The sequence below is a fragment of the Cydia pomonella genome, unplaced genomic scaffold (assembly GCF_033807575.1).
Source record: "Cydia pomonella isolate Wapato2018A unplaced genomic scaffold, ilCydPomo1 PGA_scaffold_186, whole genome shotgun sequence".
Taxonomy (NCBI): Eukaryota; Metazoa; Arthropoda; class Insecta; order Lepidoptera; family Tortricidae; genus Cydia; species Cydia pomonella.
The window spans coordinates 396,895-422,678 of NW_026907827.1; the positions used below are offsets into that span (position 1 = coordinate 396,895).

The window sequence follows — 25,784 nt, forward strand, 5'->3', positions numbered from 1 at the left end:
AATAAACTAAGTTCTTGCATAAATAAATAAAAATATTTGGAGACACATCTTTTACAGATCTAGCAAGCCCCAAACCAAGCAAAGCTTGTACTTTAGGTACAAGGCGACGATGTACAGACAGCTGCAGAATTGCATGAATAGTCTTAGGATGACTTTTGCATAACAACGTCTGTAGCAACAACGATGTAGTGTATAAATAGGAAACTAGATGGCGTTGTTGACAAAATCTGTTACCATTGGTGAATAATTTGCTTTATAAATACATACTACTTAATAGGAATAAATAATCGTGATAAACACAAATAAATACCCTTACCGGAATTCGAACCCGGGACGTCCTATTTTTTTGTTTCATAGTGTCACATAGTAAAAATACAATTAAAGTTGGAGTAAATATTCAAATTGGAGGTTACTTTGGGAATTACTTTTATCGAGCGAAGTGTCATGAATCGTATGTCGAAAGCTGTGTTATTAAAGAAAATACAATCAAGAATTATATTTTTTTTCCCACGTCTACAAATATCAACGTTTCTTAGAAAACTAGGATAATTCTTGGGGTATTGTTGCCGACCTGGCTAAGGGAACCTTAAAACCTCACATACTCCTAGGTTTCTCATCGACCGAAGTCGGGGTGCATCTAACTCGTTACAAGAATTTTAGCTTTATTAACAGTAATTACAGTCTATATTTAAATGGCAGCGCCATCATCCACGAGCACATGGCGCGTTGCGGAGCTGCCACTTAAATTTAAAATGAATATCTATAATAACAAGGTTCAAACTCCTTTGACTATCGATAAACGCGCATCAAGCCCCTGAGGGCCTACTACCGCGAACACCGAAGTTCGCAAATTGTGGGCATCGTCCTCCTTTACTCCAATTAAGGCGAAATTAGAGTAACAGAGATAGATGCCAGCAATTAGCGTAGTTCGGTTTTCGCGGTAGGCCCTCTGACTCAAAGCCGCTCGATGCGAATCGTAGGTATCATCTATTTTTTTTTTTCGCTATCCCGAGGATCGAGCCGAGCGTAATAAAACCGCTCAAGTGCAATGACCGCGCGTGGAGCAAGACACCTGACGAGGGGTCATCAGCCGCCATGACACTAGATGACTAGACTAGAGTAGTCATCTAGGGTCAAAATAGTATTCATATTCATTATAATATACATAACGCCAATTTACATCCAAATAGTAAGTAAAATACATACATATTTAAGTCATCTGGGTATATGTTAGTGCCAGTGGCAGGGCAATGTGATGCAGGGGATGGAAGTTATGTGGCGAGAAAGGTATGTATTAGGAATTAAATGAAAGGATGAATCAGGAAAATAAGATAAACCAGAGAAAATGTCATTGATATCCCTTCCTGGCTGTCTTCGTCGGTAAAAGTTGTCGTTTGTTTTTATTTTTACAGTACATATATCGTGCTACTTTACCGCCCTAGTGCGATATCTAGTACTATACGTGCGTATGTCGAAAATTTAAAGTGCTATATCATAGAATAAATAATAGTTCTTCCGTACAGAAATGATACTTCCTACAAAACCGAAGTTTGACAGCGATTCAGGGACGAATCATGCTATCCCTTTCTAATGTATGGCTCTATCCCTTTCGGATATTTAGGGTTGTTAAATATCAAGTCATTATCTTATCTGTGGTCGTGCAGGCAAAGGGGCGTCAAGATGTGCCAACCCAAATAATTGTTCGTAGCAATGCTGTGCCGAACGGAGCCGAGAATGCCCAAAAGGAGGAGTGTCGCCCTACTGGCCATATGTACTGTAAAACGTTGTACAATGCACGTTTGAAATAGTAATTGTGTCCCAAGGGAGGAAAAGTAGGAAATTGCGTGCCGCGTGTAAAATTGTAACCCAAGCCGGAAGGCAGGGTGGCAAACCCGCGGTAAATGTCCTACGTTTCCTCCCGTGGTGCGCATACTATTTTTTTGCTCGACGGAGGTGGAAAGCGGCAACTTCGTTTAGCGCAGCGGGAGCAAAGTTGACGCTTTCCGCCCGGAGGGCAGAAAGATGTAAGTGAACACTAGGTAATTATTTTTAATACTTATTTTAATCATAAGAATTTGACTGCGAAGTATCATGCATCTGTACTATTCAACGCACAGCTACTGACAAGCGGGGCGTAATTATGAAAGAAAGAGACACATTTTTAATCTCTCGCATGACTGAAAGGGATGGCATCTGATCTCAGTTCAGTTAGCAACCTGTACGCATGTATCTATAGTATTATAGATAGATGTTTTTAAATTTTAAGAATAACCTTTTGTTTGTACCTCGTTGCTATGGTTACGCCAAAATAGGATAACGAATCGAAAGTATTAATTGTACCTATGTGGCTACCACCAGTTCGGCACTGACATAAACGCTATCGAGAACGTAACTTTCTTTCTATGCATCTCGCTCGTACTCGCATATAAGTGCGAGCGAGATGTATAGAAAGTAAATTACGTTGGACTCGGGTACGTCCTTAAACTACGTCTGGGGAAGTACCTCCATCTTACAGAAAACCGCAGTCAAATAACACTAGACCCGTGTTGTGTTCCTGCCGGCAGAAGTGAAAACTTGAATATTATAAATAAATAATAATAATAAATAAATAAATATTATAGGACTTTATTACACAAATTGACTAAGTCCCACAGTAAGCACAATAAGGCTTGTGTTGAGGGTACTTAGACAACGATACATATAATATATATATATATATATAGTTAGTAGTTTATTTATATATTATTGTTTTGTGTGTATTTCTTTCTAATTGTATATAATATATAAATATTTGTAAATACTTAAATATATAGAAAACACCCATTACTCAGGTACAAATATCCATGCTCATCACACGAGTACATACCCTTACCAGGATTTGAACCCGGGACCATCGGCTTTGTAGGCAGGGTCACTACCCACTAGGCCAAACCAGTCGTCAAAATTAACGTTGTGCATTTTTGATATTTTGGAATGGTTAGGGAATAATTTTGCACGAATTGGTTTAATTATCAGTATAAAAGTACTATCATTTATGTGGTAAAATATAATATTCATTTATTGCGCTATCGTACACAAACATGACAATATATATTACATTAACAATTAAACACTTCTGAACTATTACAATTATTTAACATTAAAAAGTTTATCTTTCAGAAAAATCAACTTCCATCCATTACGTAGAAAAAAATACAAGCAAAGAAGCCGGGCAAAAATAAGAGCTTGGTAAAAGGTATCTTATTCACAACACGCTATTACTTTTTGTCTATGAGTGAGTGAGACCACAATTCGCAATTACTTTCGTTTTTTTCGGGCTTGTCACATAGATTTAAAAAGCATAGATTACTAGTCCGCACATCCTTTTAGTGAAGCCACTTCAGCTGCGACATAATTGAATTGAATTGAATTGAAAATATTTATTTCAGATTTTACAACCATCCATATTTGTTAGTATAACTTAGGAATTAATGTTAATGTCGCACTCGTTCGTACGGCCCTTGCAGTACTCAAGGTCGAGTCGGTTTGTGTACACCTCCCGGTTGTAAATTAAACAAAACAGGAAAGATGGCTGTTTGTGTGGTGAATGGGTATAACAATTCATCACTTAATAAAAACAAATCTCCTGATATTATATTCCACGCGTAAGCATCGAGTTTAATATGATATTTTTACGTAATTGTGAATAAGAAAATCCAAACCTTCGTCAGCCGCCTTATAAATGTTGCCAGTTTAATGAATCATTTTTCCTCCAAATGAGGCTTGACGTTTACATTCTAAAATACGAGTAAGTACGCTTACTTTAAGTTCCTTGTATTATTAAAGAAAATTATATTTTTCATTATTTTATTACAAAGTATTTTTTTATATAATATTTCAGTTTAATTTTTATTTTATGTAACGTTCGTTTTAAAGTTCCCACACTATAGCGCTAATACTGAATAGAGTCTCATTGTTTGTAAATAAGTATAAAAATGTATTCAAATATAGTATTTTTTGCATATTTGTAAAATAAAATAGTAAAAGCTTAATTATTTAAACCTTATTGCCAAAAAATAGGCGTGGCTCTCCCCGCTTCATTTCATTCATGTTACTTACTAACTTAAGACCTCTCTAGAACTTTTATATTCAATTTTCTTCAGAAAAGCCGCCTTATCAATGTATTTCTTGTTGGTATTCAAGTAGGTAGGCGACAATACTAACACAGTTTGTTACAAGAACTTTTGTACCAAAGTCTATTACCATTATTTTTAGATGGCCCATTATGGAAAGGACGTTATAAGCGCTTTCCATAATGGGCCATCTTATAATAATAATGCAAAAATGTTTGGTTAATTGAAAACCTCAGTGACACTACTACGAACACAGCTCGCTGGGCAAAGAGCGGTTGCGCGCTAGGGACCGCGAATATCGTTATCGACCTATGTTCATGAATTTTTCTATCGAGTAAAAGTTATTTAATCAAGTTTCGAATCGATTAGCTTACTAGGAAAAGGCCTTAAGATTGTTATTCATATTTTTTGACAACGGCATTATGATCTAAAAACGCGCTACGAATGCTACGATTTTTTAAAAACTTTGCTGTCATATCGCACTGCACCGTAACAGGAAGAAGTTAGGTCGACGAGATTTATTTAGGTATGTATGTGTTTGGTATGTCGGAATACTAGGTAGGTATGACAGCAGCATATTTATGATGTAACCAATGCCAATTCCATAGACATAACTTTAACATAACTTGTTGTCATTAACTTTATTTCCTATGTATGGTCAGACTTTAATTGTTGATCCATTTAAGGTTCAAGCTAATTTGGTTTCAATGCTAACAGTATGAAATATCCAATGTAAAGTAAACCCTAACGGCCACACAAGAGATACCTATGTCATACAAAGCATTTTACATTGTATTGATGTGGTGTTGAAAATACGTTTTTTGTAAATAAAAAGTTAAAGTACCCATACAAAAAGTAACATATATAAGTATTTAGATTTTCATATGTGCAGTTCAGAGTCGTTTTCCAAGTTGTATCCAAGGGGTATTGAAACACTTTCTATTAGTATGAAATGAATGTAACTAACATGTTTACGCTTGATAAACGACATTTATTAATTAATGAAAGACATGGAAAAATACAAATATAAGCAGATATACCTACCTATATATATAATAAGGCAAGTTAATATACCTAGATATTGTATTAGGTACTTATTTAAATTGTTACGTTAGTTGGTATTTAAGATATAAATATTAAAGGGCTCTGTTGAGTTTTATGATAAATTAATTCAATCATTCAAGATTATTGAGAATAATAATACATATATTATCAAGAACAGCAGCTTGGAATAATGACAATAGGTATAGAGGTAAATTAATACCATAATACCATTTATTTATGACATTGCTGCATTTTTATGCAACCAGTTTCAGGGTAAACTGGTAAATTTGTTTGGTTTAAGTAGTTATATTAAGGAAAAAATAAGTTATAATTACGGTATTCACCATGTGATAGGTAAATGGCTCAATGATGAAGTTTTTATAGGTTAAATAAACGTGTGACGAGTAGAATTACTGTATTGTGAGTTACCTCATAAAACCTCATCACTTACCATTCACGTGTAAGGAAAATAAACAAATTGAGTAGGTAAAGAGACATTTTTAATAGAAAAACCACACAATATTCTTGGTAGAAATTGTAACTAAATATAAAAGTTAAGAGTACACACATCTATAGGTTGTGCCACTCTCGATAACGTTCTCCGTTTACTATGGAGTTGAAGGGGATAAGTTCGCCTTTGTACACATTTACTGTATTCTTTCTGTATTATGTACTTGTTTTGTGTAATAAAGTGTTTACTACTACTACTACTTTCCCCATACAAAACGGAGCACGTTCTCGAGAAGGGCACAACTATCGATAATTATAACTTCGGAATGGTGTTAATGTGATACGAAAACGATACAAAATATAGTAGCTTCACTAATGTTAGATATCAAAATAAAATTGAGAGCCCTAAAATAAACTTTCAAGAGAGGATATCTCGAAAACTATATAAGATATCTTATCTTTGACTGAATTAAACTTCAGCAAATTTAATCAGCTTTCGTTTTGTGAAAGTAGTTATGTCGCTAAGATGCAAAGTTTCCAAGTTATAAGTGAAACACCGAAAAAATGGGACCTTCAAACGCCCCTCTACCCCGGCTCAAGGCAAGGGCAAGGGCAAGTTACGGAATCAAAAACTCTTGTTTCAAGTTTTTCTTTCTATAGCTTCTTATTTCTTGACCTAGTTCACTTGAGGTAATTTACATTTATTTAGAGCTGTATATCGTTAACATAGCACAGCGCACAGTTTAATATAAAATAGCTAGTGATATAGCCGAGGGATCTTTTGAGTAAAACATTTCAACCGAAGTATATTTCCGTCGCAAGTCTCGCGCGGCGCGCCATATCTTTTGTCTCCTTCAAATTTTCCTACCTTTACGCCCTCTCTTAACAAAATAAAACCAATGTTTGACAGGTCACGAATCACGTTGTCCTTGTCTGACTGTTGTCCGCAGTCGTGAGCCGAGCGTGCCCGAACAATTGAGTGAAATACCACGTGCATTACCTATACCTTACTTTAAAATAATCCTCTTCCCCCTGCTCTTATCCCACGTTATGTGGGGTTGGCACAACATGTTCTTCATGTTATGCACTCACTCCTTTCTTTCTCATATCCTCTTTCACACAATCCATCCATAGTTCATTGGGTCTACCATCCGCTCTCCGTCCATCAACATTCATTCCTAACATTCTTTTGCCTATTTGGCATTCATCCCTCCTCGTTAATTGCCCATACCAGGCTAACCTACTACTCCTTATCGTCTCCGCTACCGGTGCTACTTTCAAACTTCCCCCTTTATACTCATTCTTAATCCGACTGTCATCCGTCACTTTCGTCGCCCAGCATTCTGATCCATACATTACAACAGGTCTCACGATTCTACACGGTCTAATTTAAAATAATGCGGTTATATAATAAGATCACATTCGCCTTTCACGCATGTATTGATAGGTTTGAAAGTTTTGTTTTCATTCTCTTTGTTTTTTAAAAGTCAATAATAGAAAGCACGTATTTGCAATCTTATGTAACTTTTGTGCTACCTATTACTATTAAGTACTTTGTGTCCCTAAAGCAATATTGCTTAAATTAATTTTGTAAAGCGGCAATTTGTTTCTAATCATTATTGTCTTGAAAGTTTGGCAGCCGATAAAACGTCTAATGCTGGACATATCTCTTTGAGAAATCTTTAATGTTACCAATATACAATAACCCTGCGATTTTAACACTAATTTATCAGTAATTGTATTAATTTGTATGAGTATATTTATAAATACAAAAATGGAAGGAAGGAAAATAATAACCAGTGGCTGGAATTCACAGCTAGGTACTGATAATTTCTATACATTGCTTAAGTGGAGTTCCCGGCGCGGTTTAGGGTAAAATTTAATGACGTACAAATATTCACATATTCCATTAGGTACGTATTTAATCGTCAATGTGTTATAGTTCATTAGTTTTTCAAAAACTGGTAGCTGCCGTCAAGGCTCGGAAACCGGTAAAATTTCCAAACCGTTATCATGTACTTGGCGTAAAACTTTTTGATTTTGGTTTCACTGCATAAACTGGTTTTTATGAGAACAGTTCTTGTCAAATTAACCGGTTTCAAACAATAAAAACCGGTTAAAAAAAAACAATAAAAGCTGGCCTTCGAGTTCTCGACAACCATAAAATTAACTAATGAGGTTAAAAGCTTAAATAGCGACTGTTCCATGAGTTTTATGTAAAATATGGAATAGGTAATCTCTTGTGTAAAAATCTTTTGTGTAAAACAAAGGTATACAATTTTGTACTAGTCAGTAGGCCTTTACGTGACAGTCTGTTTCTGTACCGCTCGAGGAACCGCAAAAACCTTACTGTCCTAAATCCAGAACTGCTTAAATGTACATAATAAGGTGGTAACGGTTTTTAACACCATCGGGCAAACAAGCGTTGGTGTTGGTGCCAGTACAGAGTACACCCAGTAATCTATTCGGACTGTAGCCCAACTGTCAAGTATTTGTATAAGAGTATACGTCTAATTTGAAAACAGTTATACAACTTCCACCAGCACTGTGCCCTTATTGCAGGCTTGTACCGGTATCGACCTGGTCTTCCCCGCCTTATTGATTTGTACGGCCCGCAAATTAACGCGGTACAATTGACGCAAAGTGGTACGGTGCCCGTTAGGCACGGACCAGTACCCCTAGTGTAACTAAATTCGATTTTGAAACTTGACGTACGCGTTTGCGTTTAGTCTCATTTTGTATTGGATTTAGGAAGAGCGCGCCAAGCGGGACGTTTTGGAACCTCAAAATCCTATACAAAATGAGACTTAACGCAAACGCGTTCGTCACGTTATGATGTCGATCAAAGTTACACTAGGGGTACTGTTAACGATGTAGTTTCAACGTTAAACTTTTGTGTGTAATTGTTATTATTGCAGAAGACTTATTTAATATACGGTTTACTAATGAATTGGCAAACTTTTCCCAAATTATCATATCCCAAACTGTTACACCCAAATTATAATTTCCCAAAAAAATTTTTGGGAAAACAACTTATCTCAACTTTACAGTTTAGCAAAACTCTTTTTCGGCAAGTTATTGTTTAGGAAATAATTACTCGGTCAAGTTTCATTTTACCAAGTATTGTTTAGTCAAATGCATGCATAACTTACATTTCCCAAAATATTGCATGGCATACGATTTACATCTCAATAGAGAGCTATTGTATTTATATTATTTTTTCTTTCATAGCGACTATTTTTATTTTCTGCAGCAACCCGACTGCAATTTATAATGGAAAAAGCTCATGAATATAAGTAGAAAATATGGTAAGGTGAGATAGGGTAAGAATAACATAGTTTATTTTGCTCGAGGCAAGATAAACACTATGACGATTGCATAAAGTGTTATTCTTGCCCCGGTGACTTACCCCATCTTACCTTATAAAAAATAAAAACTCTAACACAAAAATATTAAATAAAAATTTAAATAAAGATGCCTATTTGTCAAATTTGCGAAGTGATAATTTGATCAAACATATTTTGAAATATAGTTTTGCCATTAAAAACGTTTGCTAAGTTTTTGTCTTGATAAAATGTGACAAAGTAAAATGATTCCAAATGATAATTTGACCAAACTAATTAATTGCGAAATGTAAATTGGTCAAAGATTCTTTTGGGAAATGAAATTACTGCGATAAGTTTATCGGGAAGTGAAATTTGGCGAAAAGTATTTGGCCCAAACGGAAGTACACCATAGGCGGATCTATTTTTTCAAGCTATCAGAGAATGTACTTTTGACGCATACACGAATCGAATACGCTACTTTTGACACTGAGTGTATGGCTGTAAATAACCAAATTTTAACGGCCACCCTTCCGAGCGTCGGCGTCTAATCGACGCTATGGAAAATGGCGTTGCTGCGCAGTTGCGCCAATGATGCGTCGAGGAGCAGCCATAGAGTTGACTAGACGCCGACGATCGGGAGACGCCACTGTGGGGTGGGGTTGGCTCCAAAGCGTATTTTAATGGAACGTATAATGAGCGACTTTACAATGTTTTTTTACTGACTACTGCTACTAAATCGAATATACGTTTTCATTTAAGTAAACAATACGCTTTTACTTTCTTTAATCATTTGATACTATGACGTTTGAAAGGATGTTTTAAATGAATTCGCTACGTTTCTATTAAAATCAGTTTATATAAAACTACGAACAATTTGAATTAAAAATAGAACAGTATCCACTACCCGTTCCTTAACATCTCTTAACTAAAAATATTTCGCAACTCAAGATCACGATTTTTTCAGCGCGATGAGTCACGCAAACTAACGCTATATAATTTTGTTCGCAGATGCCCCAAATGATGCGAATTACATGATATGCGGCGTCGTCATCGCCATGGCCCTGGTCGGGCTCATCATCGTGCTCCTCGCCCTCACTATTAAGTAAGTATAGTTCGCGTCATTCACGATGACGCGCAGATTTGTCAAATCTAACCTTTAATAACATGACCATACGAGTCAAGGCACGCATCGTTGTGAATGAGAATAAAACAATTAGAATGAAAATAAAAATACCGTATAACCACCTAACTATACCTAGTCCGAAAGCTACTCAATATACCATATTCAAAAATATCTCTAATGTCTTCGTTCAGGTCACGGTTCTCAGGCAAAATATTTTCATAAGTGGATGAAATAATTCAGATAACATCAAAAAGAAGATTAGGATTGACGTAGTTTTATTTGTGGATCATAGCTTAATACTGGACTATGGTTAGGTAATTTTAATGTACAAATAAATTAAATCTCCTAGTATTGAATTCGGTGAATAAAGTAACGGAAAAGACAAAAAGTACTGTGGGACTATTTGGAACTCTTTTCTGGATCCGGGATCGTGCAAGCTTTGAGTGTAAATATATATATATTTTTAATTTATTTAGAACACAAACAGTCACATATACAAATGGATTTGAAGTACAATGTAGAGAACTTAACATACTTAAGAATCATAGATCACAAATGTCAAAAAACCGGACCGAAACATCGCTTTTTACATTTGCGGCAGTTGCTAACAATGTCGTGCCGCATTACTGTAGCAGTAACGCTGGTGTAGCGTAGTCTGAATTCGAATCGTACCTTTATAATAAAGACGTACATAAATTATTCAAGCTAGTTTATTAACATACACGTGGTAGACACGTGTAATAATAATACGATCGATGCACCATTAACAAGCATGCAACAACATTCAAACAGTATTTCATACTTCTAGCTAGAGATTTGCCACTCTTATGGTTTTATGGCAAAAAAAAATTGGCCTATGGAGGGTTAGCCGATATGGACGACCTACTGCTCCATAGAAGAAACATTTTTTTTTTTCGTGTCAACAAAAATTTTCTTCTACTTTTCCCTAATCAAAACACGATACCGAATATCCTCTTAAACAGATCCCCGCTATTTGTGTGACACCTTGTATGCCCAGAGTTTCGAATGCCAAAAAACCCTGCGTGACTGTACTTTTTGACTCTTGCGTTACTTTACATCTGGGATGAATCGATAATCTATATCATTCTTGCATTGCTGGCCCAGCAGGTGTCATAATAGTCTGTCACTGTTTGTTTAATAGTCGAGTAAGCGTTATTTAACGCCGTAATTATGAGCACCGAGTTCATGATTCATTCAATCTACATCGATATGATGAATCACTTAGTTTGTGGACGATCAGTGATCAGCATTCGGTGAAGTGATATTAAGTAGTCACATACGTATTACAGGTATCGCCATAAAACCATGACCGGGCAAAAACTATTAATAGAAGTAAACGGTTTTAATGCGAACTGAGAAGAGAAACATGGCAAGATGAATCGAGTAGAAAGATGCAATGATTTTTTAACTGTGTTTCGGTATTCAGCGACATTTTTCAATAGGTAATCCTATTATACATATAATAGGTATGTAAATAATCATATAGAAAATAACCGGCCGAGTGTAAGTCCCGCCACGCATAATTGGTGGTCTCATCACCATTCATTAGGTGGGCTTTCCTAGTGTGTGAATCGTGAACACAATGTTTTGTGGTGCGAAGTACCCCATTTTGTAAAACTGTATCCTGCGGTTCACATATTTTTCGAGCAGGTAAGTAACTAGAGAATGATTAATGGAAGAACGAAGGCTCGATCGAGGCATCGAGCTAACTAGTCCGTTGATCTCTTCCGTAAAAATATAACTGTTTTAACTGTCTTTCCCTTAATGCCATAATCAGTCTCTTTTAAAAAGCCGCAGATGGATATGGCATTGGCAGGTTCAATAGACTCAATAATCGGGTCGTGTTCCAATTGAGCCTTTGAGGTTATGTTCCGCTTGCCCAAGCCGCGGTTCATTCAACCGGGAAAACGTTGCAGATTTTTTCGCGTCCGAGGTCTATAACACCTTATGAATAAGTCATGGCTCTCTTTTTAGTTATTGTTTAACTGATGTAGCAAGCGATGAAAGCTGACACTTTTGATTGATTTACTTACAGGCCAATATTGGTTATATCACTTTTATGTCGTAAAGATAATAAAAACGTTGCAAATCACTTTTTTGTGGCCACTGTTTCACCACGATTGACAATTCACAGTACATTGCTGGTTTAACAAGTAAACATCGACCCAGGAATATACAGGAAATTATTGTCAGGTAACATAATAATATGTTAGGCGTCAGATCTTCTTTTCAATTTTATAAGGAACCCACAATGGTATGCTAACCAGATGTAAAAGTAGGGTATTGATAACTTTCCTTGCAAATAAGGTGCGAAGGGGGTTAACTTCGAAAGCGGAGTAATTTTTATCACCCCGAAATTGCTAATATAGACTAAACCAAAATAATAAGTCAATAACGAAAATAATAAGCGTTTTGGTAAGAAAACAGATGTATGAAGTGAGCACTCCATGGTAACTTATTTCTCTAAGGTATCTAAGCCTTGGTAAGCGTGTCAATTTTCTAATTTACCCCGCATTCGCATTAACCACAATGCACCTTTTTTAGGGTTCCGTAGTCAACTAGGAACCCTTATAGTTTCGCCATGTCCGTCTGTCTGTCTGTCTGTCCGAGGCTTTGCTCCGTGGTCGTTAGTGCTAGTTTCCTAATAAAGGTGTTATTTGCCTGTGAGTACTAACCGGACTGGACAATTTGGTCAGCAATGAGTCCATTTTGAGAACTTGCGAACATTCTGGTCTATTCAGTTATGATTCTGGTTGTTATTTTATAAACTTGACCGATCGTCTCATTGTCTGATTGTCTCAATTATGTTTAACTTTATTAGTGACACAAACGTTAAATTATAATCTAGTTTATTTCCTAATGAATCAGGAATAAATGTTAATTACTTTTTTAACGATTTTAGTCAGTAGATCTAGATCTGGGTGCAAAATAGTGCCAACGTTTTGAATGTAAATATTTTGATAAAAACTGAGGTATGGAGTGATTGATGATGATGGTGAGAACATAAAGCTTGTGCCAAATTACGTCTTCTTTAAACTGCGCCGCGAAATTAGAAGGATCGTTCGGGCCAAGGTACGGAACCGTTTTTTAAAATACCGGTAAATACCGGTTTATTTCGGTTTTCCTTCAAATTTTTATAAGAACGCAAACGTTTTAAGAACTTTATTGTAACTTAAAAAACGGTTTATTCGACGAGCGACGCAACGGCCGGTCGGCCTGGTGGTGTGCCACGTAAACATAGACACCTACATAGCAAGAAACCGGTTTTTATTATTCTAAACTGGTTAATTTGACAAGAACTGTTCTCAAAAAAACCGGTTTAACAATAACGGTCTTTCGTGTGAAATCGAAATTAAAAGGTTTTGCGCCAAGTACAGGACAACGGTTAGGAAATTTATCCGGTTTCCGAGCCTTGGTTCGGGTGGAGTTACTAGTATAGTAGCCGGCGATGCTGTGTAGTTACTTGAGCGCCGTAGAGACCTATTAAAATCGAAAGATTAAATGATAGGAGACCAGTAGTATACTACTACTAGTACTACTACTAGTACTAGTAGTAGTACTACTAGTAGTACTAGTAGTAGTATGGGTACTAGGCGACGATATAATACAATAATAATAATATCATCAAGAATCTCGAGAAAGCCGAGAAGGACACCCCAGCACCTGGACTTGGCTCACGAGATAACCGCCATGTAGAATGATAATTCGACGATCATTGTCCCGATAGTCGTTTCAGCGAACGGTCTCATAGCGAAGACTCTCGACCAACACCTTGAGAGACTATCGCTAGGTGGTTGAATCAAGGGTCAGATGCAGGAGGCGGTGATCTTGGAGTACGGCGGTTCCTTTCTCTGCGGTCCTGACCACCGGCAGCTTGGGCCCTGGCCCGCTGCTGGCGGCACTCTATGTTAGGTTTTTTTATAATGTGTTTATATGTATTCTGTATTCTTTTTTTATGATATTTTGTATTTTGCTTTTATATATATTCATATTATAAAATGCCTAACCTATTCTTGAAGTACAATAAGGAATACAAAATCCAAATTTACAAATAAGTAAGAGGTGCAACCTCAGTGCTTTACGCGGATTTTCCTCAACGTTCACCAAAGAAAAAAACAACTTAACTAATTTACTAACACTATTTCCAAAAACAAAAAATATTATGGAAGGAAAGAAAACACGCTAATTGTAACAAGTACTATTTATTTCAATTGGTAAACAAAATTTGTACAATTGTGACGGTGAAAATTATGCAAGTGTACTACAACAATCTATGTCATACATTAACACCTAATTTTTAATGTGTTAGGCTTCTATCTCGACAGTGTTATGAAATTGACTTATGCTGATTTAGTTATCTAACTTCCAGTGACATTTCATATTTGTACTGAACAGCTGATGATCTAATCAAACAGAATAAATTATTTTATAAAACGTGGGTTGCCTATGTCGACTTATAAAAACCCATACTTACGTGATGTTTTATTACAAGTATTATGTGGTCTGTACTGCCTAAGAAGGTCCCTAAATATTTATAAGAATAGAATAGAAATTTTTATTGCGAAACCATGGGTATGGCATGGGCATGGCTATGGTTGTTACATTAAAAAGTGTGAAAACACATGGCACCCTGTTAGGTAATTGCAAATAAACCTTACATCTAGGTAGTTCTTGAACATTAGGACTAGTGTACAAACACTAGTCCTAATGTTCAAGAACTACCTAGATGTAAGGTTTATTTGCAAAGGTTTATTAGGAACATTACATGTTATGTACAAACATAACATGTAATGTTCCTAATTAAATATAATATTATTTATAGCTGTGTACTTACATGGATCAATATTAGTAATTTGGAGTCTACCTGTCCGTCTGTCATCATTACTTAATTTTAATACTCTTGAATCTCTTTAAAATCTTATCTATAGCCGGGTATGATATTGCTAGCCAAATGTAAAGCGATTTAATGTATTTAAGCTAATGGCAAACTATCGTCAAGTTTTGGCAATTTGACAGAGTGTTTATAATTGTTTTCATTTTCAACAGTTCTCATGTTATTTCAATGGATAATCCGTTTGATCGATAACGATCGAACGAAGACGTTTGGTTTTCAAGTCTTAACCCTTGAAACCCAACACGATATTGAGAACATTTTATTACCTATATCTTCCGTTTAACTGTTCATTAATGTAGTTACAATGATTACATATCTTGTAAACTTTCGTTACGAAATATATAGCGAGTGTTAACTAAAGCAATATATGTGCAAAATCAGATAATAAAATAGGAAATCTTACATACCTTTTAGACTTCATAGTGTCACTTTAATTTAAATGTTATTATGTTACTGTTAGCTACTTTACGCGTTGTAAGTTGTAACTTGTAACCATCGAAAATGGTTTCAAACGACATCCAGTTCCAGTAGAGCGTTCCGGGGTATTGCACGGCTCGTATCATACCAAATTGCACGCTTATCGACTGGTCTAGTTCAATAGGTACGGTTCGGGCGAGTCCAATTATCGATCAAACCAATATTATGGGACTTGGGAATCCGTACCTAACACATATGCGTCGGTCGGAGAATCCATTTATAGACTATACTATCCGCAATCCAAACTGAGGACCGAGGTTATATTACTATCACTCTCACTCCCGCCGAGTTGCTACAAATTAGGAGGGATTTAAATCTTCTCCGGTCAGACTGTAGGGTTAGAGCCGACGTAGCTTTATTTGACGTTCATAAGCGGACTGTAATATGCCTACTTGGAAAATAGACTATCTTTAACTTGTAATGATCACGTAAGCATGAATGAGAAGTTTTACAACCCCGGTCGGCAGTTTGGTTTGCGAATCGTATAGTTTGTGAGCCATCAACTCGTTCCGATTCGATCAGCGTTTGAAATTACACCCCCGATCACGGCTTGTTGTGGTGACACCACTTGCAAAATCAACATCCTCAGCAGAATAAAGGCGTAAGAGCCAAAGATTCCCAAACAGACTTACGACCTTATTTTATAATCCGCTCGTCACGATTTCTACATAAACCGGATTGTAAATCAAAATTGACAACCGGAGACATGTTCTGTTATACTAGGTATATAGAAGTTTAACTCTCTTTTCTGTTCTATAGGCCTTGAGAATTTGCTTTCTCAGAAGCCAACGATTTTATCAAGTCGTTGGGGACGGTTAATATGCATAATATCACGTCTAAGCGAGATTTTATTATGAACGTTGGCATAACCGGTCGCAGCTATATGTCACCGTTGTAAAACGTGTGTGTGAATTCTGGGATAACACTGATAACAGTCCAAAGTCCGAATTATGCTAGTTGTGCATTGAGCGTATTGTTTGCTTTAAGGTGCAATGTGTTAGCTTGCCGTTTAGTAGGTATCATTTTAGAGTCAGATCAAGCTAAGTTGGCAACGATTTTGATAGCCCAGCCTGTATAAGTGTTAAGTAAACGTCATAATCCCATAGAAGTTTGACATTAAAAATAACACTTGCACTGTCTGGGCTGTCAAAACCGCTGCCAACTTATCTTGGCCTGTCTCTAGAATTGAACTAACTTACAACAATGTCATGAGAAATTCGTAACAGCTGAATGTTTTTCTTCTTCCATTTCATTTTTGGTATTAGATCTTCCAAATGTCTGGACTTGTTAGTTTCCAAGCAATAAGCAATGTGATACTTTCTTTATTTGTTCCTAAGTCATGGATGTTTTCTACGTATTTAAGTATTTGTATAGGTATTACATATATCGTTGTCTGAGTACCCATAACATAAGCCTTCTTGCGCTTACCATGGGATTTGGTCAATTTGTGTAAGAATGTCCCTATATTTTTTTTTTATTATTGACGAAATAAAATTCGGTACGGTTTTAGAGGAATTCATTGACAAGAGCAGAGTACTGCTGATGAACGAGGTTTTTTAAGGCAGGTAAATGCGAATTTAGTTTATTCCTAAAGTAACAACGGTTAGTAGACCGAGGTAACCACTTACTATCAGGCACTACGATTATTTATAAAATGCCACCTTAAATTAATAATTGCTACAAAACCTCGGAATTGACAACGATTTGACCCAAGGTTTTCCTTATAACATCCACACAATTGTGAGTCTAATTTCCAACGAAAAACCCCGACAAACTGCTTCAAACTGCTCAGCGCAATTAAATCGGTGGCTCCAAGAAACCCATGTGATATAAGGATATAACATAACGTGCAGAGTGGTAGGGGAAAACTGCTGTTAGGTACTTAAATACGTTTTAATTAACAGTTACTTATGGATAGTTACGTTAAGAGTCCGCAGCAAGCTCGGTTCTCCATATAAATGTAGTTACGCTCTCATTTTAAAACGACTAGCTAGATTGCTCTGAAACGTTGTTCTTGCAATAAGATAAGGTATATATACCTAAATTAGTTTATGTAGCTTCAGATACCACGGAACGAAGAAGTGCTGCGAATTGTTGGAGAGAGGAGAAACCTACTGAGGACCATAGAGAATAGACGAGGAAAAATGATGATAGGTCACTTGATAAGACACGACACTTTCTTTAAAACTATTTTGGAAGACAAGATCGAAGGTAGAAGAGGAAGAGGAAAACCACGAGCAAGTTACACACAACAACTAAAAGGAAAAGCAAATGTCGTGTCTTACAGGGACCTAAAGAACTTGGCCGAGGACCGCGAAAACTGGCGTCTACTCCACCGACAAGAGCCATGCTCTTAAATGATGATGATGATGAGATACCACGGTTAAAAAAATACAGCGAATTTAAGATTTCATACAAAACTTGTTTTTGTTCTATTTCATTTCTTTTATAAGTTGGAGCTACCTATTTAAAAAATAACTACAAGCATAGATACCTCATGTCATTGTATGTGCAAAGTTTCATTACAATCCAATACGTAGTTTTAAAATGAGAACGAAACTCCTTTTGTATGGGAAGGTGAAGTTCGGTCGAGCTTGCTGCGGACTCTTAACGTCCGGTAACGGAAACTGATGCTATACAATTTGAGAATTTAAAGTTGATAAAAATTAAAGGCAAGCTGTTAATATTTAAACATTTTTTTTCTTTGGGGATTATTTTTTTAGTTTTCTGTTATTACATATAGGTAGTTCTCATTCACCTACCTATTCACACTCACAAAAGTATTCATTTAAACTTTATTGCTGCTGAATTTCATTGAACTTTGATAATAATTAACCTTGAACCCTATAGATACGGTGTCTTTGTAAGTATGTTATACATACGAACATTTTTAATTGTTAAAATGATAAGCCCCGTTTGCGTTAAAGGTATTATTATAATTAGGTATCTACTATTATTTCTTCCAAACTGACTGACACAATGGTGTACTATGTAGATACATATACATATCTCAAAACCCCGATAGTCATTTTGCTGCTGACGTAATAATACTAATAATCATACGCACACTAGGTAACGTTTTTTCGTGACACACACATCTAAACCAATCATTAGCTCAAGGCAATAGAGCGGTCAAATCATCTTAAGTGCTGTACCAAGGTTTATCCTAACCATCAGTACTTAGAAATAATTGTTAATTAAAAACCGCTATTTACATTGCGAGTTTAGACTGCCTTTAACTCATATGCGGCTGCAAAACCACGCATTGGACTTTGAACTACGATATTTTATCGCTTTAAATTAGTAATTGTTGGATGTAAGGTTACAGGAAATTTAATATTGGATTTAAAAATCAAACAATAAATAATATTCTACAAAAAATCCAATAAAAATCAACTTGGGTTAAATAATGCATGCATTCATTGTTATCTTTACCCTCTATTCAGTAGGTATAACCCATACCTTTTTATCTTTTTTTCGGGTTTAAACCAGATTCATGTCGCTTTATTATTGATAAGTTTATAAATGACATAGCTGCATATGTATCTTGTAGGTAGTCGCGTTGATAGTCCCTAAGTGAAATTATCCAATCAAAACATGATAATTATGTTTTAACATAAAATTATCGCATTATACCAGTATTAGAGTCGGTAAATAGATAGAAACACGAACATAACATCTAACGTCACATTTTTTTCATGTATTTTTCCGAGTTAGTACTAAAACTAAGCGCCGGGTATACTAAAAGTACCTTCCAATAACCTTCGAGGCAAATAGAGTAAAATCCGGGTCTAAACAATAAGGCAAACTAACTGTAGGGTTTCTACTAAGTTGGTCATGACACCTTGCTCTGTACACGGAAAACTAATTATAGATTAAATAAAATACTATAGCTATGGCTGTTTAGCTGTAAACTAGGTGACAAATTTGTACATCATTCTATTTGTCGTTGAATTAACACAACCAATTATGAAGAATATTAAATGAAAAAGATACACAAATTAGCGAAAGGTTCAAACTTCAAAGGTATTACGAGTAGGTACGGCAACGGAAAATTTCATACAATGCGATCAGTTTTCTTTGCTCGGATGTAGTTTACTTAAATGAAAGTAAATAAAAAAACAAAAGCAGTAGACTATCACTTACATTAAACCAAGCCGTTTAAAAATAGGGTCGTTTGGTAAAAAAAGAAGTTACTTCAGCATTTTTGTAACAAGCAATTGAATGCCCTAAAATAATCCAGTTCCATTAGTAACTTCGAGAAACGATTCTTTCTACCCGCATGTAATTTACAACTCAAATTGAGGGTAGCATAGATAAAATCTCATATCATTATCCGCGCTGTGCGTGCGTGCGTTGCCTGCGCTAAGCCGTTTTAAAGGCATTATTCGCTTTTATTTAATTTATAGTTTACGAATTTAGGTTTAACCTATTTGACAAGTATATTTACTAATCAAAACAATGACTTCTTTAAAAGTGTTGTGTGTATTTAGGCGTTATTTGAAGAAACTGTTATTCACAATGTAAGTACCTGTAAAGCTTGTTCACTTATGCTAATACAAAATGCATTGTAAAGAGAAAGTTACTGACCTATATTTAAATTGTGTGCATAAGGAAAGTTGTTAAAATCTTTTTAAACTTGGCAGCAAAATGTAAATTTACATTTGTTTAACATTTAGGTTAGTTTCACGAGTTTTTTGTCGGTTGGCAACGAAATAACCGCAGATAGTTAAAATATATAACGACCGATAAAAAAGAAAAAAGGAATAGTTAGGTGTTTTCAGTAAAGGTCTGGGTGCTCAGACAACGTGCCAATCGTTAGGAAGGCATCTCTCTTTATCACTCTTCCGTATTGGTGCGACAGTGACAGTTGCGTTTCGTTCGCTACGGAGCGTTAATGGTTGGCTACGCACACAGAAACGTTCGGTACTATATAGTTTTGATGTCTTTTAAATGTAGATTTACTTGCCACTGTCAGAGATTTTCATTTATATTTTGAGCAAACGCTGATATTTTTTTCATGATTTGATTTGGTTGACCGATCCATTAATAAAAAAGAATAATCAGAACTGATTAGAATAATCAGTTTTAGCATGTAAGTACTTTAGAGTATATTTTACAATTGTATTTGCATGTATTTATACGTGAAAGCAAATAAATGTTCTGATTCTTATTCTGATTATTGATTTGTTATTTTAATTGATATTAATTGCCTATTTAATTGTTGTTACATTGTAGTTCGTTATTCAACATTTTATTTGGCGATGGCTTGAATCGCACCATGGCCTATAAAATTGTGTAAAGTCACCGGACGCCTTGCTAAAAATTGAGGTTAACTATAGGTGTGCCATCCACGCACAAACAATACAATAGAATATTGGGCAAACGGGCCCTTGGAACCAATTAAAAGTCATACGAGCAATTGTCATCAGCCCTAGATGGCGCTGGATGTCGCCGGTTAACACCGGATTTTTTTAGTTACTTCCCGCAGTAGCTAATTGTTATTTCCGCCATTGGATATGAGAACCCGTTTGCCAGATGGCGTTTTTTAATTGTCCTGGAAGTTAATGAAGGTCAAGGTCTGGGCTTTATGGATGTTAAGCAGGAATGTGTGGTAATTGTCAGCGCTGTAGTTCTATAATTATTTACGATACAATTCGCAACGAGTGGTGATAAATTAAAACACGACCGAAGGGGGTGTTTTAAATCTACACGAGTTGCGAATTACCCATTCGCACGTGTATCGTACAACGTTTTACGATACATATGGCTCTTTAAAGTATCGACGTATGCGGGAAAGTGGCAACATATGTACTGTGAATACCTTTTTTATACCACGTTAGTAGGTAAATATATATACAGCTTAACTTGTGATCTCGGTATAGGCTAAATTGCTGACTAAGAGACTTGGCCAAATTTCACCTTCCCATATAGGTACAAACGGAATTTCGTTCTCGAATATTAATGAAACTTTGCACATACAATAACATGAGTTGTATCTATGCCTGCAATCAGTTTATATAGCTCCAGCTTATTAACAGCTTAACGAAATAGAGCAAAAACAAGATTTAAATGAAAAAAAAATTCGCTGTATTTTTAAACTATGGTATCTGAAGCTACATAAACTAATTACAGACATAGATTTAGGTACCTTGTCCTATTGAAAGTACAAAGTGTCAGAGCGGTCTAGCCAGTCGTTTTGAAATGAGAGCGTAACTACGTTTGTATGTAGAACCGAGCTTGCTGCAAACCACTTTTAGAGTAATGAAAATAGGGCCAAACTTGTCCAGCCGACTCTAATTTCAATGTCAAAAAAAGGAAACCTCTTGTTTGTTTCTTTCTAACAAATACAAAAGTCAAAAAGACGAATAGAGACAAACGATTATCAACGGCTTGTTAGATTTGTCAGCCGTTTATGAAGAACAAAAACATATTTTCATTTTAACATAATAAATATCGCGGGTAACTGTTAACTAAGATGTCTAAAGATTCTAAATATACATTTGAGTTTAATTTCACACGTAAGTCTCGGGCTAGTTCATTTAGCAATAACGTCCGCCATTTTACTTTGGTCGTGCGCCAAATGTCTGCAACCTTACTATGTAATACGTAATATTGTCATAACAATGCTCGACAGTGTTCATTACCCCTGGTTTACTAATATTTGTCGAATTTGTGATATGAAATAGAGCGTTGGTCCTTAGGCTGTAATGCAATCAAACTAAATAATTATAGTTGCCTTCCAAAATCTTCGTTTCCATCATGATTTTCATAGTTTAAGTACTTTATTTAATTATAATATTACATACAATTTTAGGTAATGACAAACAGTTATTACACTTCTTATCTCATTTATTCATCCACTGGGTTACTTATTCAATAAAAAGTAATATAATAGCTGTCGAAACTCAAACGGCTAACAAACATTAGAGTATATACGAGTACAACAGGCTGTCAACATTACATACTTTTTAGTAGAGTACATATGTGGCTTTCCATCAGAGAAGGGTCGTTATGTAACTAATGGAGCACAAAGACCCTTTAAGCATGGAACACCACATATAAATTGAAAGTTATATAACATGCCCAACACCGATCCTGTTGTCGACTTTACTGGGCGGTAGCGTGCAGTTAGTTTGTATACTTCATTGCAGATATTATGGCTGGAAATAAAGTCGTCCACCCACTCCGCACTCTGTGGGTTTAAGCGGTCTATCTAAATAACATGTAATGTACTTCAAGCTGCCGTAAATTATACTACTTTATAGTTACTTTTGAAGATGTAACTGTATGCGTAATTTTTTTATGTATAACTTTAAGAAAAGCCCAATTAAAGCCACTTTGTTTATAAAAGTACACGGCAATGTTAAGAAATTTTAATAATTTTAAAATATGACGATACTATGAGACGACATATCGTATTGTGAAATTAGACTGGTAGACAGTGTCAATGCCACTCACTACAAAAATAGGGAGCAGTCGGTTTTCTGTCACTTTCCCGAGTCAAATTGAGCCACTAATATTGGCAGTATGGATCACAGTTGAGGCGCGGAACATTTAGTAAATTCTGTCAATCATTATATCGTTTTCCAGGTTATAATTTTTTAAAGAAAATCCAATCGATGATCGCACAATACATATATTTGATGTATTCTTTCCTCACTAGACACAAGAAGCTTCAAATCCCTCTCTATTCGCAGAAAGCCGTTTGTTTTTTTTTAAATTCCCAAATCGCTGGGTATTTTAACTTTCAAGGCGTTTTAAAATAGTCTCGTTTGTAGCTTTTACAATGGTTTTAGTGCGCCACAAATCTCGCTGTCTGTTTAATGTTAACGTCACCTTAATCTTTTTAGTTTTTTTTATTACTGCCATTTTGTCCGTTTGATGAATACAGTTAACACGATTAACCTCTAATGCTTTTCGTATAGTCCGAAAATGTAGCTTTCCATATTATTGAGCGCTACAGTTTTGACAAATAATGGAAACATTCGCATTGCAATGCCGCTTTAAGCCCGTCACAGACGGAGCAATAATATATATTAATATACCGTAAGATACCGACAGATATACCTAAGCACGCCAACGAAACCATAGTATATATCGCTGTCTGTTTAGCACCTGTCTGTCTGTTTAGACAGACGAAATATACCAAAATATTTCGTTATATACCGAGCTATATATTGCAAGGTATCTTAAGATGCCTTGATATACTTAAGATATCGTAAGATACCAAAATATGATCATATATACATAGTTTGATGTATATATGATTTGACAATAGCTATGATATGCTCCTACGTTTGTCTTTTTTCGATTTTTTGATTATTGTAAAAATGAAGAGCGAAAAACAGTTTACATACAAATTTTCAAATGCTCATAACTCTTATAATAATTGAAATTAAAAAAAAAAAACAAACATAGGGGTCGTAGCTGTGGTCGATATACAACAAATTGTATCAAAATATTTTCAATAATGTTAATATCCAGAGAGGAAAATGAGGACGACGTTTGAACGAAAATGCTACTTCGCGCGGACGTGAATACCATGAAAATTAAATGACACTCAATGGTCAAGCCAATAGATGCAAACGTTTTAATCTTGTTAGTTAAACAGTATACATACTTATACTTACCTACATCACCTACATGCAACGTAGTTTTACGTCTATTCTTTATATTCCTTCGTTATCGAAGTATCGAGCTTGGACTATGGACTCATATAGTACATGTATTTACTCTTTATTTATGTTATAAGAATATTATAAAATAATAATTTTGGAAAAACCCAGTAACTAAGTATCCGTCCAATTTATGACCAGGAAAATTGATACTACTCAGCCATTAAATTATTTATATTTCCTTGTATTTTCGTCATTTCGATTCCCTCATTGTTTGTAAATCCCACTGCCCACGATGTTGTATATTTACTTTGTATCTTGACCCCTTTACCTGTGATAAAGTTATCGCGACAACGTGAACGCTGTGCAATCTAGGTTTATTGCGACTGATAGGAAATATGCCATGGGAATCGATATACGTTCGAGAAAAGCTATATACTTTCATACATAGACTCTTTTGTTTGACTTGGTTTAATATCCTCCTTTAATCTCATACAAAGTGTAACAAAGATAATGGGGACCCGTCTCAGGGTCCAAGGCGCCGAGGAGGACGTCTTAGGGTGGGTATGGGGTAAGGGTCTGATTAGGAAGAAGTAGAAGTAAAAACAATTTTACTCGAAAAAAAAAAACTATGGAACAGATCGACCAAGTCGGCCTCACCTCCTTAAATTACAAAGTCCAAAATTTGTCGCATAAAAAATTTATTTTCTATTTTTTCTAAATCAAAGCAGCCCTTAAACGGATCCCGACTATTTTTTGCACCTTGGTTAATTTAAATACTCTAAAGTTTTTCTCTCCAAGTCATTTTTTTCAGATTAACAAAAATAAATATTTTAAAAAGATTGATCATTAAAACTCATCATAAAAACGAAAATATAACTGAATTAAATCTAAAATTAATCTATACAATTTATTTTTTGACCAATTAAATATCTGTACCATTTTTTTTTGTTATTATATAGTGTGCTGTTTTAAGTAACTTACAAAACGGGTTCGATTTAATTTTATAGATAAAGAAGATTAGGGATATTTAAGAAGATTACCAGGAAAAGAGCTTGTTCCATAAATCGGCAGATTTATTCATCGTAAATTATTCTTAAAGTAAACGTCGGCTTATATTCGCGTGATCGTAGTTGTATTATCAATGACGATGATGCACTATTATCATAATTTCTCAGTTAAGACCGCCTACTGCGTCCTCATTTTTACCCGAACTTTGTACTGGGACCCAGTCCGTTTAAAATTGTTTAAAATTTTCCAACAGCTATTCCTTTGCCAACACTAAATAACAAACAAATTTGAACGAAACACAGACTTCTTGATGTCATGCTACTTAGCAAAGACAACAAAATTACAGGATGTTGAAAAAAAGGCAAAAACTCGTAAAAGAACCGAATTGTCGGCCATTTACGTGATGCAAATAAAAGGTCGAGAAAAACAGAGGGATTTGTTGCAACCGTGGTAAATATAACTACTTGGGTTAAATATAGAACCAGTATCGATTACATTGCGTGCACTGGACTGAGGTAGAAAGTAAGTGGTTTCGTTACTTCAACTTGAACTGACTCATAACACGACTAAAATAACTTTAAAAGACCTACATAAAAATGACCAGGGGCTGTGTCAGAAAAGTAAGGTTAATGATTGGCAAGGACGGATGGTATTATCTTGTCAGTTTAAGTGTGAAATATAAAGTGAATAGCAGTTGTATGGAATTAA

The 25,784-nt window shown here is 35.5% G+C and overlaps 1 protein-coding gene across 3 annotated transcripts in view; it reads left to right on the plus strand.

Annotated features, from left to right (window-relative positions):
• The window catches only part of LOC133533636 (uncharacterized), a 279,945-nt gene that overhangs the window by 244,804 nt on the left and 9,357 nt on the right, over positions 1-25,784 (plus strand). For all 3 annotated transcript variants that reach the window (XM_061872653.1, XM_061872654.1, XM_061872655.1), the window contains one exon: positions 9,941-10,034. In XM_061872653.1, the coding sequence (XP_061728637.1) occupies positions 9,941-10,034 (94 nt within the window). The remainder of the gene's footprint in view (positions 1-9,940; positions 10,035-25,784) is intronic.